The 16851-nt window shown below is 43.1% G+C and overlaps 1 protein-coding gene across 1 annotated transcript; it reads left to right on the top strand.

The window, feature by feature from the left end:
• The first annotated feature begins 293 nt into the window (after positions 1-293).
• On the top strand, positions 294-3006 carry LOC121834749 (DNA mismatch repair protein Msh3-like). The gene is made up of 3 exons (XM_042288506.1): positions 294-517; positions 2424-2639; positions 2808-3006. Exons 1-3 carry the CDS (start codon positions 294-296, stop codon positions 3004-3006), a joined length of 639 nt encoding a protein of 212 aa, XP_042144440.1.
• Positions 3007-16851: the final 13845 nt, after the last annotated feature.

The following is a 16851-nucleotide window of genomic DNA, read 5'->3' as shown; positions in this document are numbered from 1 at the left end:
TTGACAGCAATCGGAATGTGCTTGGTCAGGAAACAACCAACTTATGATGTACATAACTAAAGACCAAAACGAATTGTCTCAGGTATATTACGCCGGTGCCGTCATAGTCTTTCATTTTGCAAGATACATGAGCCATCAGAATGAGACAAAGTGCAATAAACTGCCAGTATAGCGGTGTCATCTGACGACTTGATGCCAAACCTTTTACGATTACAGCAGTCGGCATGCACTTGGTCAGGAAACAACTGACTTGTGGTCAGTACGACCTGGGATTCAAGTGAATTGTCTTGTACATGGTGCACCAACGCACCTATCTCGGTGAAGGAGTGTTGCGGGCTGACGTCTTGCAGGCAGTGCAACCGACGACGGGCGAAGTGCTTTACGACTCCTTTCAAGAGAGCTCCGGCGGAGGGGAGTTGGAGCAGAGGCTGGAATCGCTCCAGCCGGTGGAGATAGTCCTGTCGGAAAAGTCGAGTCCAACGGTTCTCAGGACGGTGTCCTCGTACCAAAGTTTGAGGTGAGTCAGAGGCTGGCTGCTCCTGTCAGCAACTTAATTTTTATGAATTTCGCGACTCGAGGAATTGCGAAGAACGGATCACGCGAGTATCTTACAATATGGTAAAGAACACATAGCGCACTCCTCCCAATTGCCAAGTTTTGTGCTTGCAAAGCATTCCCAAAACCCAGACGTCTAAAAATATTGCGCTCGCGAAAATGAAATTGTTCGCAGTAGTCGCCGACGGATCAAGAAATGTAGGGCGTGACGTTCTATGTCTGCGCTCCTTGTTTCGTGATTCGTTATTCAGCCTTCTAGTCAGTGAAGGCCGTGAAGGCCACAATCTTGTTGGCTACGAGCGATAATGAGATGCTTGGAGCATGGCCCACCCTCCATATTTTCCAGTTATCAGCGACTATAAGTGGGAAGGAGGTCTTCAGTTATCTTGTTTGTGCGCAATGCATTTTAACAGAGACGTGGTTTAAATTTTGTGCAGCTGTCGCGTCGCCCTAGCCCTAGTGTGCCTACATCAGCTAGATTTAGCGGGAAGCGGCTGTGGGCCACGTGGTCACGTGACATGCTCAGGGGCTGTCCGAGGCCTCATGACACATGCGAACGTCACGTTCCACGTGACTCGCGGTGTGTAGTCGTGGTGCCGCATCACGTTACGGTGTCAACATCATTACATCTAGTCATGTCGGGCATCAAATCTCGTGTGCGGAATCCTGTGTGTATGCACTTATGGAACATGTGTGCAAATCTTAGGGTTTTGACAGTGTGACGGTGTCAAGTCATGGTGTCACATGACCGTGTTAACACGGCCACGTGGCCTGACTATGTGACACGTGGCTCTTTGACTTGACACCCAATGTTTCTACATCTAAAAATGTTGACACTGTGACATCATGTGATACCACAACTCTGCACCATAATGTCACATGGTCATGTATCCTGTAGCGGCATCAGGAGTATGATTCGTGTGATCCACGGTGGTGTCTTGCTACATTTAGCGGAAGTTAATCCGCTAGATTTAGCTAATGACGTAACTTTTAAGGGGAAAGCCTTATATGTCTCATTGTTCAGTCGACCTTAAAAGTCCTTGAGCGAAATAAGTCAATGACACGACAAGGATGAAAACACGCCAAACAAGTGTCAAAAGTGCATCTTCAGAGAGCGCGCTGTCTTCGGAGGTTTGCTATCACCGGGACCTCAGCCGATGCCACGATCCGAGTGAGCCAATGAAACGGCACCAGGAGTGCGCCGTCAGAGAGAGTGTTGTCTTCGGAGATTCGCGATCACGTTTACATCGGCGCTTGGGCTTTCACCTTCAAGTCGTCTTAGGGATAACATAAGAGACCCTGTGACTTACTCCTCGCTTTCATTGGCACGACACGGCGACGGCTGCACAAATCCCTACTTCATTTTTGTCAAAATGCATTCTGCATTAACAAAAGTTTGCAGTTGTATTTTGATCTCTCGATCAAACCGTCTTAGTACGATGAATTCCGTTTCATGAGGAACGCAGTGGAAGCAAACTTCAGTCTCGGCCTTCCAGGCATGCAGCACCGTGTCTAGCGTCACCACGTCCTCATTTTGTACAATATTTATTTCATTCTTGTTATCAAAGTTTTTACAGTGTTGTCAAAGTTTTTACAGCTGGCAAAGTATTCTTGAAGTGTCTTAGAGTCCCCTCTCCTCTTCTAGAGTTTTCTTTTTTTACGTTTGTGTTATGTGGTCGGCAAAGCTTGCTATGCAAGCGTTTGGCAGCCGACCAGCTTTGTTCCGACCGTGGCGCACTTTGCTTTTCAAGGCTAAATCAAAATTAGGTTCACTAAGAATGCAACTCTGCATTAAGAAGATTGTACAGCGCAGAGAATCTACCGCAGAGAGAAGTGAATCGCGATGACTCGGCGTTTTGTCCATCCAGCCGTGAAGGGGTGAGAGTGGAGCACCTGTCCCCGTCTCAGTTCGACCTCTCGGCCTCCCTGGACGCCCTGACCAAGTTCTACCGCAGAGACGGCGTGGAGAGCAAGGGCGAACTCGCAATGCTAATGGCTCTCCCTCCGGTCGTGGTGTGCTGCATCGGGTCTCTTCTCGGCTACCTCGCCACCTTCAAGCTGGAGGAGGTGCTGAGGGATGTCAGGTGAGCCCGTCTAAAAACAAAATGAGTCTAGTGCCCCTTGTGGTGTGGAAATTTTGCAGGAGCTCTGTTCATAACCTACTGCTTTCTTTCATTAAGAATTGACACCAGAGGTGCGTGGGGGAAAAAGCGGACACGGAGTGAAATTGCGGGCGTGACTTGTCCTTCCAGCCGTTTTACGGCCATGGCCAGCGAGTGTCAGAGAATGGCCTTCACTTCGGCCACGCTCCGGCGGCTGGACTTGTTCCGCAACTCCCTGGACGGGACGTCTCGGGGCAGCTTGCTGGACGTCATGGACCACACGGCCACCGCCTTCGGCCGACGCCTCTTGTTCTCCTGGCTTGGCCAGCCCCTGGCAGACCTCGGGTGACTGCACTCTTGAAACGTTGCAGCTTACCAACTCTATGTGCATGTTAAATCCTCTTACAAGCAGCATGTCGAACCAAACCCAAATCGAAAACTGGATTAAAACCACTATTTTTGATTGAACCGGAACAAAACCAAAGATGGAACATTTAGTATTGAACCAGAACCCATTCCAAATTAAAAATCAGTTCACAGCCATTATTTGTGATCAAACCAAAAAAAATAAAAAATATAGACCTTTTGATATTGAGCCAAACCCAAACCAAAAGACCATATAAAAGTAATTACTTCTGACCAAACCGGTACAGAACTGAAACTGAAATAATAAAATACTTGATATTGAACCAGAACCAAATCCAAACCAAAACTTGGTCCTTAACCATAATTTTTTTACCCAACGGGTGAAAAGCAAGGACAGAAATTGGCCACTTGATAGTAAGCCGGAACTAAACCCAAACTGAAAACCAGATAAAAAGAATTATTTTTTGACTAAACCCCCCCCCCCCAAAAAAAAAAAAAGGCTAAAGATGGTTATTTCTGATCTAACCAAAACAAAACTGAAACTGAAATAGAGCAGCTCATGTTGAACCGGAACCAAACTGTGATTCCACGAGTGGGACATCCCAGGGCAGCTTGCTGGATGTCATAAAGCACACGGCTATCGCCTTTTGCCGATGCCTCTTGTTCTCCTGGGCCCCTGGTCGATCTCGGGTGACTGCCTTCTTGGCTCACTTCTTTCCCTGTTTCTGGTTGCCCAATTTTATGTGCTTCTAAAAAGTTTTGCAAGCAGGGTGTTGGAATTGGACCCAAACAAAAATCTGGATCAAAACAATGATTTTTTTCTGAACGGGACAAAACCTGAATTGGACGCTTGATGTTGAACCAGGATCACAATTGAATCCAAACCTGAAATGGGCCAAAACAAATTTTTGACCAAACCATAACAAAACCAAAATCAAACGCTTGATGTTGAAACAGAATTGAAATCAATTTCGAACTGAACCCAAAATATATAAAAACACAAATTTTTGCCTGACCAGAACAGAACCAAAACAAAATGCTAGATATTGAATCGGAACCAAACTCAAACCAAATCCAAAATAGATGAAAACCCAAATTTTTGTCTGAATTGGAACAGGACCAAAGCCAAAGGCTTTATATTGAACCAGAGTCAGAACCAAACTCAAACCAAACCCAAAATTGATAGAAACCCTAATTTTTGCCTGAACCAGAGCACACCATAATATCCCGAGAAATGCCCCACCCTCGAAAGGTAATCCACCTCTATTTTTTTGCTCTATTTGCTATTTGCTTTTGAACATCGTAAAATAGCCCACTTGTAATCGTAGTGTTTGGATCAATGATGACCTCGGTGTAAATTCGGCTAGTTAACTATGGCAGAATGTAAGTGAACATCGCTGACTAGGCAGTACAGCCATCTTTGCTTTGTCGTCCCTTGCCACAATAACAAGTTTGACAAGAAAGCATGATCTAAAAATAGTGTGTATTCAACTTTTCTTGACTGTATGCCAAAAGTTAGCCCACTCCTTATTTTCATCCAATTTTCTCTCAATATTAGGTGGGCTATACCTCGGAATGTTACGGTAATCAAAACCGAACGCTTGATATTGGACCAGAGTCAGAACCAAACTCGAACCAAATAAAAAATTGATAAAAACCCAAATTTTTGCCTGAACTGGAACAGAACCAAAACCAAACACTTGACGTTGAACCACAATCAGAACCAAACCAAACCAAACCTGAAATGGATAAAAACTATTTTTTTACTTTAGCAACATGAACAAATAAGCATCATGAAAGAATGAGCGACACTGAAGAATCAACAACTCAAAAGAATCGGCAACACGAAAGAATTGGCAACACGAAAGAATCGGCAACACGAAAGAATCGGCAAAACGAAAGAATCAGCAACATGAAAGAATCAGCAACACATAAGAATCAGCGGCAGAAAATGGCACTTGACAAAGCCCACAAAAACGTGGGATAAATTATAATAATAATAATAATATTAATAATGCATTTTATTTCCATCAATGGTACATCAATGGAGGAGACCATGGAAAAAAGCTGTGTCGAGACAGCTTGACGAGCCCATGGCCCCCTTATTGTCAATGAAATACAACTTGGTGGTGCAAAAAATGTTACAAGAGCAAACATTGAGAAATTATACAATCATAATACAAGCACTGTCTGAAAGCAAAAATAGTAGTTTTATTATGGTTTCAGATCTAAAAACACACCGCGAAGTTCAGAGAAAGACATTTCTGCAATGTTAAATTTTTTTTCATCTAGCCAATTTAGTATTTTAGGGAGCGCGTATTTTAACATTTGATACCCATAGTTATTATTACATTTGGAAACTTTCCAGCATTCGACGTGTCGAGTAGTGTAGGTAGGTATACGGCACTGTAGGGAGGCTAACTCAGAAAAGAAGCTTGAGTGTCTACTTTGTTCCAACTTAAGAGGGAGCGCACTTCAGAGCCCCATAGAGAATACATGAGGTTTTTCACCAACCTAAACAAATTCTCACATAATAACGGCTGCGCGGATCTTCTTGAAAATTTCGGCTTTAAAGATATTGAGTCATTATCGAGACACTAAGCGCAACAAATGTTTCATTATAAATTTAATTATATTCTTAAAAAAATCATGAAAATGGTCAAAATCGGCTAATTCGGCACTCTTGCGTTCGAGCGAATTTACAAAATTATCTAAATTCAAACATAAGAAGTATTGCGCTTAATGCCTTCTAAATTTATTACGGAATCGAATAATATTAAAATTATTCATGTAAGTCGATTTGTTCCGTAACTACAGCAAATATAAAGAACCAAGGTGTCGGTGCTTGTTTTCGTCGTTTTTAAGGTACCTCTCTCTCCCGTGCGGTGGCGCTCGCTGTCCACGAAATGTGAAATCGTCCGTTCGGAGATCGGCCGGATCGGCACTGTGCGAGGTGTTCTTCCGCGGCCGTATTCCGCGCCCGTATCCTGTTTCACTCTGCACGCCGAGGCGTCAGTGTGCGTGTCTTGCTTTCCTGGTTCTCGGTGGGTAGGTCTCCGTGTTTTCGCAAGCGGCAAATTCACCTTGGAGCTAATGGTCGAAGACAACCGTCCTGTGGCAAGCGGACCGCGAGGTGTTCCACAACCACGCGGTCCGTCAACGCGTTGTGCTTGTTTCTACTTTTTTTTTCTTTTAAAAACGGGCTTTTTTTTTGACGCAAAGTTTTATTTTATCGTTATCCTTCACACAAACGTCCTTCGGCCTTGGGGTCGTGGAAATCGGGGATGAAACGTGCACAGAGTAGATTGTTCTTTGCCTCCTTTTTATTTTTCACGGACGTCCTGTGAGCTCCGTACGGTTCGTGGTCCCCGCAATCTAACGCGGGGAAAAACGGGTCGCCCGCTCTGTAGTCAGGGTATTCCTAGGGGAGGGTGATAACTCGCTGTTCTTCTGGAAATTCACATATCGCCCAAAAAGGTGACATGGGTAATGATTACAGTATGTTTTTTCCAGTGTTTATTTTTGAGCGAAAATTGGTGCATGTTTTTTGGTGCTTATTTTTTAATCGCCAGTGTATTATGGGTTGAACGTCTTGTGATGACGCTAAAAAGTGTCGATAACCAAAGAAAAATGCGATTGGACAAGAACATTTCAAATTTCCAATTCTCCCAGGAGAGCTGGTCACTATGATCGCCATATCTTTTTATACCTATTCCTTGGGGTCGAAGAAGAGGAAGTTTGAAATACAATTCAGTTGATAGTTCAGCGCTGTGTGAGTGTATTTTTTTGTGTGTTTGGATTTTGAATAACTGTCTACTTGCGCTGGTTCGTGATGATGGTTCCAATTCTCTTCACATATCTCGTACGGTCTTCTCGTGGGAGCATCTATCCTAACGAAAAATGCCTAAGTCATTGAGCTGTGAACGCATACTCAGTGTACAATCTTTCGGCCTAGAGAGGTATTGCGCACGCTCGAACACGCTTCACAGCCCAGTAGATGAAGTTGGTGGCACCCAGAAGGCGAGTTTTTGAATGGTCTGTAGTAGGCAAAAGAAACAAATAACAATCAACGCATATCAGTTCAAGCGAAGAGGTGCGTTTCTAAGGTCAATGGTTCCGGACGGCACTAATGTTGTTGGCATTGTCGTAAGATGACGTCAGTTCATACGAACTGACGTCATCTTACGTGATCACGTGACACAAACACGTCATCTTACATGATCTCGTTACACGAAATGACGTCATCTTACGTGATCACGCTGCACGAAATGACGCCATCTTACGTGATCATGTAACACGTCATCTTGTAAGTCAACCTCTCCCCACAGCAGCGCGCTTCCCGGGCCCGTGCAGTGCTGTAGTCAAAAGCAAGCTCCCTATGGCAAGCGAAAGCTTCTGAAGGCTCACATTGAGAATACTCGCAAGCGGCCGTCTGTGGAAGCTTCGCACGTTGAGGTTTTTGGTGAGATCGAGCCATCGTATTCCATTAACTATTGTTGAAGTTATCGTTCAATAAAGCCCTAAAAAATATGAATGTAGTTGGTGTAGACATCAAGATCTAATCACAAATGCGGTTTGACGTCGTTTAATTAACGTGTATATACAAGTGTAGAAATAAATGAGTTATTTGTGCATAGATGTTTAAAAAAGTGTTTATTATTTGACATAGGACTTTGGGGAGAAGGATGTGTTCAGATTTTTCTTCATGAGCGCAAATACACCTGACGCAATAAATAGTGACGATTTCGTCGTCCCAGTGGTGAGCAGGTGATTTCTTGCTCGAAACAATGATGCCATTTCATAAACCAAGTTCTGTGACATATGCTTTTCCAATATCTGGTCACTATTTTGTAAACCTTTTAGTCCAAACGAGTATACTTCTGTTTGTTTTTGTTAGCTTAGGAGGGGGTCACAGAGCCTATCTTTTTGTCTTCTTCTAGGACAGACGTACAGAGTTATACCGCAACACGCACCTGTGGAGCACACAGAGCTATCGCTCTTCTGTTGGCGGTACAGTAGCAGACAACATAACGCAGCTCCGCAGTCTATCGAGGGCACGGCTAGCCGCGGCCCGTAGCGCGACCGTTCAGACTAGGGAAATGGTTTTGAAGAACCGAGAAATTGTATCTTGTGTACAATAATCATATGTCGTTAGTATACTAGTATTCTACTTGCTAAGCCAAATAAATATTTGCAGCTTGTGAGAATATGTTTGCGTGACGATTTACCGTTCACACTTCTGACGGATGTTAGCGAATCCTTCATGTTCGTGGCTCGCAGTTATCGGTACCCCCCTCGGAGTGACTTCGCCATATATTCTTTTTTTGCTTGCAGGACATTATAAAAATCAGAAACACGCAAAAGAAAAAAATCTTATGAGTACGCGTCATTTTGAGCTTCGTAACTCTAAAGATGCCTGGTAAATGTCGTCCAGCTTGGGAAGAAACTAATCCTTTTTGTTGGAGTTTGACTAACGTATGCTGGCAGCTCGTTTCCTGTCTGTTTTGTCTATACTCCGTTTCACCGTGATTTGGCAACCCTCAGTCAGAGCTGCTGTGAGGGAATCACAGTCGCGGAGCAAAGCACGTGACAGCTACTTTTAGGAGCAGTACTATAACGCCTGCAGCGCGTCTCCGACTAGTGTGTTTAGCGTCCTATGCTGGCCATACATCAAAAGCGGTCCCGAAGTGCAACAAATGACATTACAGAAGACGTAGTGTCACGCTGTTGCATCTCGCAATCCTGGCAATTCATCGTATAAATGCTGGCGAAAACCACGAGCGAACACGAGTGTCGCTGTCGTCATGGCGTCCCAACAAAAAGCAATTATACAATTTCGACGTTTTTGTAATTCGGTAATTTAAATTACTGTATACAATTTTTAAGAAAGTAAAGACATCATAACCAAATAGGAACTTCCGTGCTAAAACATGCAGTGCGAAATGAAGACAACTACTATCTTTTTTTTTTTTTCTTGATGTCCACAAAAAAAGAGGCTATGCAACATCAATCCTACCAGTTTTTTTTTTGGTTTTTTTTCGCACATAATGTGATGTCCTCTAACACGAAAGTACCGACGTAAAAGCGCTGTAGAGACGACATAAAAACAAAAATTTAAGTGAATCGAGCTTTGTAGTGGAACGGAAAAAAATAAATAATTAACGACTTTTTACAGTAAATACTTCACCTCTAAGTAGAACTTAAAAAAAGTGACGGTTACGCGCTTTCATGCCCATTTCAACAAAGTTGGGAGAACGATGTATTGCATCTTGTGAATACACATGTGGAGCAGCATGTTTATGTTAGAGGCATTGCGTGTAATCGCTGCGCAGTACCTGCCAAAAGAAGATATTATTTGGGCACAGTCTCGACCGTTTCCGTCTGTGTGTGCTACGAATACAGCAACTCTTTTCGTAGAAGTGATGAGGAAATGGCGTGCCCTTGATACGATTGTGATTTGGAAATAAAATTTTGAATCAAACAATAATTACAACCTGTCCGGTCGCCTGGAACCCTGACAACAACTATCGTTTTCTAAAATGTTCATTCTAATATTTACACGTTTTGTGGAGTTCATCGAGCGAATAAGAATGTTCCAACAATGAGCTAAACCTACACGAGTTCCCCAATCCAACACGGCGCTTTTGAATTTTAGCTCTGTAGATAGTTCTGCGAACAGTGTATACCTGTGTGCAAATATTCGTCTAACAGTTTTGCAACGTTGGAAAGCATTGGAATGATTCAGAATCACTGCGGAGTTGATACTCGGGAAGATAAGACGGGCACTTGGGAGAAACGGACCGTGGCATTTGAGACAGGGGCACAACCGGGGGACAAACGTGCTACAATCGCATACCCTTTCAAGGTCATCGCTTGGGCGACCGCGCGCGCACCCAAGAAACCTTTTTTTTCTTCTTTTTAGGGTTGGGGGGGGGGGGGGGGAGGGGGGGGGGAGAGGGGGAGGGGAGGGGAGTGGTGTAGGCACTGATTGTCTTCCTCCTTTGTGGCTTTTGACAGACGCACAACGAGACTGGTAGAACAAGCGCATGATTCATTTCTTTCGATGGAGGCGTTCTGTCTGTGTATGCGAACATGATTTTTTTCCTCTTTTAGTAGTTAGTTGTTCTTGCCTTGACTCGGGTCCCAGTGGGTGCATTTTTTTTTTTTAGTTTATGGTAGTTTTTGCGCTGATGGGGTATCAAGGTAGACGAAAAGAAAAAAAAAATGAAATAGCACCTCGACAAAAAGAAAAAAAGTTGTTGCGATCAGGAACGTTTTCAAAGCGATTTTAGGAGCCTGCATTGTTACCGCAGGTGCAGGATTGAGGGCGTAACCCACGCACTTGAAGAGAAGGGGAAGCTCTCGTCTTATCAGGACTCTCTTTTATGGGTTTCCACGTCGCGATTGTCCTTCGAAATCAACTGTCATTTATTTCTCGCTCGTGGCTTCTAAACCACGACTCGAGCCACAATAGTTTTGCGAAATCAAGGTTTCGCTGAAATGGATAACTTTCACGTACAGTTCGATGCGCAATACCTTTGCCGTATTGACTCGCGAGAGATGCCCCCAACACGGCTGAGTATGGCGGTGCTCCAGACGTTACATCTAAATTTTGTTGCCTTACCTGTTACTATTTCGCGCCCATTTTGAGCCATGTCAAAATGAAAGCGCATGATGAAATAAAAGTGACACTCGTTTTCTGCTCGATGGAAATTTCACGCCAGCTCGCTGTCTTTGCTGGTACCTTGAGCGTTTCCCAGCGATGCGGAAAGTTAGAAAAAAACAAAAAAAACAAAAACAAACAAAAAAAAAACACGTACGATGGCATTCTTTGCACACTCATTACTTCTATAACACCGAGCCACCTCGTATCCTTTTGTTTTTCTTTCATGGTACTAATTTCTTTCTGCGCATTACGGCTGTTACGACGCTAAGTCTGTCTGCACCTTCGCATTTGAACTAGGCTCAGATCAGGGACGAACCAGTTTAAATCAGGAAAATATAATTAACACTGTAGCAAAGTAAATCTATCATATCGATCGGAAATACGATTCGGTACATTCCATCTGAACACATATTGTGCAGAGCAAATGCAATAGCGAGTCAGCGTGCAAAACGCCGCCACACTGAGCTACCATAACATCTAAGCGATTTTTGCATAGCACCGAGCACGGAAAGGAGAAAACAGTTATTCATTCACATAAACGAAGCAAATTTATTTAAAGCCCGGACACTCCGTACGTCCAATCTAGCTAAGGTTATCAATAGACTCGACCATGTCATTTGTTGAAACAGATACAAGACGTTGGCAAAAATGATTAGACTGAATAAGTGAATCTAAAGCACGTATTTTACCAACCGACGGTTGCGCGCCTTCAATACCCATTGCGCACCTTGGACACACTTTGGGGAGCAATGCATATTTACATCGCCGCCCGAGGTCTCCATTGAACGTGTGGTGCTGACCAAAATAAAATTCTAACCTGACTCTCAATTGCTCACCGCAAAGGCCGATTTCGAAGAGGCAATACTCTAGGTCACTCGAAAAAAAAACAACAAAAAAAAACTCAAGCTATAGAAACGAGCGTCGTAAAAAAGGGGACCGACATTTTTATTCCTATCTCCGAACAGAAACGAGCGCCGCCCACTGCATCACACAGCGCAGAGGCCGGACTCGGCCACCGCATGTATTACCACTGACGTCCGATGCTATGCACTCTGAGCTGACTGACCGCAGGCATACCCAGCGCGCGCGAGGGAGGGAGAAACTTCCTCCGCCGGGAGAACACGACACATTTTGGGGATCTATTTCACGTAGCGGATAACGCTGGCCTTTTCACACTTCGATACTGGCGCCATCTAGAAGTCGCGCGTTCAACCACGTTACGAGCCGCGCGCCATCTGGTGGCTGAAACGGACGAATAAATAGAGGTACCGTGCCCTCTTAAAAGAGGAAGTCAGCCTATAATTATATAGTTGTTTTATATCAAGTACTCGGAAGTGTTCAAATAATTGTTGAGTGTGAGAGTGATAGGAAACATTTGAAATAATTCTCAACATTTCTTTCTGCAACAAATATAGTCTCTCTAGGTTTGTAAACGTGGTAGTGCCCCAAACAAGGTGGCAATAACTTAGACTGGAATAAAACAATGAGTTGTAAATTAATAATTTAACGCTAGTTGGGAGTATAAACTGATGACGATGTGTTAGACCAATAACACGTGATAATCTTGAAATAACACTATGTACATGTGTGTCCCATAACATATTTTCTAAAAAGAGAACCCCTAAAGTCTTAAAGGAACTAAGCATTTCTATTGGGCATGAATTCAAAAAAATGTGTTTGTTTAATTCTATTATTTTATTTTTTGGCCGAAAAAGTACTGCTTTTGTTTTATTAGTATTGATCTTCAAGCAGTTACACTGTGCCCAAGCCTCAAGCTGAGTTAAAGCCATGTTAGCCCTGTCTATCAACTCATTTCCGTTTGTACCTGAAAAAAAAAAACACTAGTATCATCTGCATAGATGATGAATTTTGTCACAGAGTTGATATTGATAATGTCATTTATGTAAATGTTGAAAAGGAAAGGTCCAAGTATGCTGCCTTGTGGTACTCCGGCGGAAATATGTTTGATTTCAGAACTATAACCAGCTATATTTACGTACTGTTTACGATGTTTCAAGTATGATTTTACTAGTTTTAAAGGAGTTCCTCGAATACCGTGGTATTCTAATTTTTTAAGAAGAATGTTGGGGTCTAAATAATCAAACACTTTCGTAAAGTCTATAAATACACCTAGCATTAAGTGCCCCCTCTCAAACTCTCGCAAAATCCATTCTTTTTGTTCAAGTAATGCTTTCTTGGTTGACTTATTTTTTCGGAACCCAAATTGGGAAGAACTCAATAAATCATATTTATCAGAAAAAACTTACTAGGCGATAATGCAATACCTTTTCGATGCATTTTGAAAATACCGGTAAAATTGAAATTGGTCAATAATTGCTTATTTTATTTTTATCTCCCTTTTTAAAGAGCACAGTTACTTTAGCTATTTGCATATTTTTGGGGAATATACCGCTCGTTAAGCTCAGATTAAAAATGTAAGTTAAGCAAGGGGCTATAATATCCGAGACATATTTGACCGGTTTAATCTGGACATTGTCTGGGTCACAGCTGGTGCTGTTTTTTAACTGTGAAATAATGGAAACTACTTCAGCTTCATTAACTGGATGAAAAAAAATAGAACTACTGTTTCGAGATTTTAGATATTTGCAAGCGTCTTCTGTTGAAATCATATTCACCGGGTCAACAAAATAGTCATTGAAGGCATCTGCCAACGAACATTGGGCTAGCCGTGCGCCATTATGAAATATATGGTCAATTTGGCAGTGAGTCTCAGAACGGGCGAGAACCGAGTTTAATATGTTCCATACACGGTCCGTGCGCCCAAAAGTTGCTTTAAAAGAATCAGAGTGGTACCGTGATCTTGCATTTCGTATTTCCTTAGTCAATTGATTACGGTATGACTTGAATATTTTAAGGTTGACTGGGTCTCTTGTTTTAATAAATTTGTCATATGGAACATTTTTTATATGAATCTTACCTAAAATATCTGGTGTAATCCAAGGCTTACGAATGTTCCGTGATATTTTTAGTTTCTTGTAGGGAAATTCCTGTTGGTAAAGTTGTTTTGAAAATATTGATAAAGGTATTATACGCCTCATCGACAGTTTCCTTTTGATACACTGCACTCCAATCCGTATTTGACAGTGTCAGTCTAAAACTCTCCAGGCTGTCAGGTGTTATATATTGTAACTTAGCAGTTTGTTTCATTTTCGGCCTATCTAAACTGTGTTCGTCTACGGATACAAATATTCGAAAGTGATTACTAAGATCGCATCTGACCACGGCAGCTTTCACATTAATAGAAGTGAAATTCGTTATAAATGAGTCGAGTAGTGTTTCTGAGTTTAAGGTGATTCTTGTAGGGCTCGTTATTACATTCATACAACCATTTAATTCAATAGTATTTTTTGGTTCTCTTTGGTGGGAATGATCAAATAACATATTTATGTTGAAGTCGCCTCCACATATTAGGTTATACCGATTCGTGTTTGTAAACATTAGGAATTCTTCCAGAAACGAAAAAAACTCTGAAAATCTACCGTCTGGCAAGCGGTAGAACACTGAGAAAACAGTTTGATTTGCTCGTAAAGAAAGCACTTCGTAATCTTTAGTTGTACAGCAGTATTCCGGGATTGGCTCACAATCGATGCAGTCTTTGATCAGCATCGATACGCCTCCGCCACGAGACCTAGTACAATTCAAGAGATGACTAGTGTACATAGGCAATTTGAAAACATTTATGTCATCGGAGTACCACGTCTCCGACAGCATTACTACATCAAAAAAATTATCAAACTGAACAAAAAAATCTGCAAGATCTGCTATCTTATTTGACGTCGGTTATTGGGAATGGACCCCATTTTCCAATGGAAAGTTTCAGAAAATCATTTATGACTTTTCACTAAGACAAGAGCAAGTTTTGAAACTTTGGCATCGGTTCGGAGTGCTAGTGCCACATTTGGTCGGGGAATGAGCGCTCGGCGATGCACGTTTATTTCTGCGATGTAAAAAACACATTTTTTTTAGGTGACATTGCAGCATGCTACCATTCTAAAAGCAATGAAATCAGTAAAGTTGTGAACGGAAGCAGCATGTTTCCAACTGAAGGAGTTGTGCTTCCAGGTGAAGTGAAGTAACAGTGAGTGTAGACATGTTAGCAGTGTTTTGCTAACTACATAGCTGTGGAGTAGTATTTTACCTGCTTTTTCTAAATTGCAGGATCTTTGAGGATTATTGGGGTCACAAAAGAGGCAGTATGCAGTTTGAGCCATTTGCTTGGGGAGACTATCGGAACGCAAACTATATTTCTGACAGTGCGATTATCGAGCGCCAGGACGCCGTTGAAGACATCTTGTCGTCCGGCTCGACCGCTTTCTCCGACCTGAGGAAGTTTCTGTCACGGATGCCCGACGTGCAGCGTGGACTCTGCGCCATCCTGCACAAGAAGGTGAGCTTCCCCATATTTTAAGCACCCTTTGCACCATAGTTATGTAAGTTTCTAGCAGGCCTCAGTTTCAGCTTTAGAATACTAAAGGCTTTTGGAATGTCGCTTAGTTTCAAAATGGGCGAAATCATTTGCTGAGCTTATTGTTGAATCAAATGAAATCAAGTGAAATATAATTGGGGTTTAATGTTTTCAATATATGGTGATAAACTCTGAAAATTAACCCTCAAGCCAGCTCTGTTAAGACTAGGACGCTGGAAAACCCCAAATGGGACCTGTGTTTGAAAAAAATTGACCGCATCTCCACGTGGTGAATGATGTTGATTGAGGCGAAGCTCTGGTGGTGCTTGTCTGCGTAGACGCTGAGCCGCAGCATGCCGAGCCTTTCGTTCGTTTTCGTCCATGTCAGAAAGAAAATGTGTGGTATGGAACGTGGTTATATACACATTTGAGCATTTGACCGCAGCGCCCTCTCGTCTATAAACGTTGAGCCAATGCATGCAAAGTTTAACCCGATTATATGCACATTTGACCGCAGCGCTCTCTCCTGTATAGACGTTGAGCGGCTACATGCAAAAAGTTTCATCCATGACATCCCCAGCTCTTAGGTTACTACTACATCTCACCTCAGAGCCCCCTACTCGTCCCGCAGTCGTCGACGAGTGGTTAAGGCGATGGACTAGAAATCCATTGGGGTCTCCCTGCACAGGTTCAAATCCTGTCGACTGCGCAAACATTTTTTTTTTTTTCATCATTTTTTTTTGCTTTACTTGAACATGTGAGCACATGAGCTCACGAGCACGAGCACCAGCAAGGTCGATGTGAGCACGGACGCGGGACGGATAAGGCTAGACCCTAAGGAGCTTCGCCCCTAAAAGGAAAGTTTAAGCTCGCCGGAAGGAAACCTCTATCTACAGCTCCATTTTGCGTTGACCCAAAACTCAGCCCGGACTGAACTGCCCGCGAGGGCCGCTTCTTCCCTCAGGGAAGCTGCCCCTCATCTCGCCTGCTTCTCTTATCGGTACAGGAACGTTTCCCAAGCATGTTCAGGTCACACGCACATTCCCTGGAGGTCGCCAAACCACACGCCCGTCTCCCGTTTTCTTCAACACGAGCCCCAAAAAGCTCCCATTTTCTTTTTACAGCGGAGCTGTTAAGGGCTGGGTTCCCCAGGATCGAGTCAGTGTATGTCGACACAAACCTACCTGTACAGCTACCGCCATCTATAAGCGACGGCGCAAGCACACAACCAGTATGGTTTCCGCCGCCGCTCGTAGATGGCGGCAACCTTTCCAGCTATAATAGAAAAATGGATAGCTGGGCGCGTTGGTGGAAATTCATTGTAGGAAACAGCGTGGAAAACAGACGACGACGAAGAAAAAGCACACAATGTATCGAGTACAGCTCCACTGGTCTTTTTTCTTCACGAGAGTGGAAAGGCTGAACGATTTTGTCCGACATCGATAAGAGACGTTGAAAACCATTAAATGCCTGGGGAAAAATGGACTCGGGAAAAAAACCAAGAAACCTCAAACTAAAAGGAACAAAAGACTCGTTGAAGATGGGGAATTTTATTTGTAGCCATATAACCTGCTAGCGTTATTTCCAAACGGTAAAAAAAAGTTGCCTGACTGAGGTATTTTGTCGTGTGCAACAAGGGTGCAAGAGCACTTGATGGGTTTTTAACGAGCGGCACTTTGTATCCCCGCTGCATCTAGTAGATGTATCCCTGCTACATTTAACGGTAAATTGCGATG

This window comes from Ixodes scapularis, unplaced genomic scaffold (assembly GCF_016920785.2).
Source record: "Ixodes scapularis isolate PalLabHiFi unplaced genomic scaffold, ASM1692078v2 PGA_scaffold10__122_contigs__length_95168666, whole genome shotgun sequence".
Classification (NCBI taxonomy): domain Eukaryota; kingdom Metazoa; phylum Arthropoda; class Arachnida; order Ixodida; family Ixodidae; genus Ixodes; species Ixodes scapularis.
The sequence above is the reverse complement of the archived record's forward strand: the minus strand, read 5'-3'. Positions and strand labels throughout refer to the sequence as shown.

Coding starts and splice junctions, on each gene's coding strand:
- LOC121834749 (XM_042288506.1), top strand. CDS start 294: ATGGTGCACCAACGCACCTATCTCGGTGAAGGAGTGTTGCGGGCTGAC. Junction 518..2,423: donor TCCTCGTACCAAAGTTTGAG/GTGAGTCAGAGG, acceptor TTGTCCATCCAG/CCGTGAAGGGGTGAGAGTGG. Junction 2,640..2,807: donor GAGGTGCTGAGGGATGTCAG/GTGAGCCCGTCT, acceptor TTGTCCTTCCAG/CCGTTTTACGGCCATGGCCA.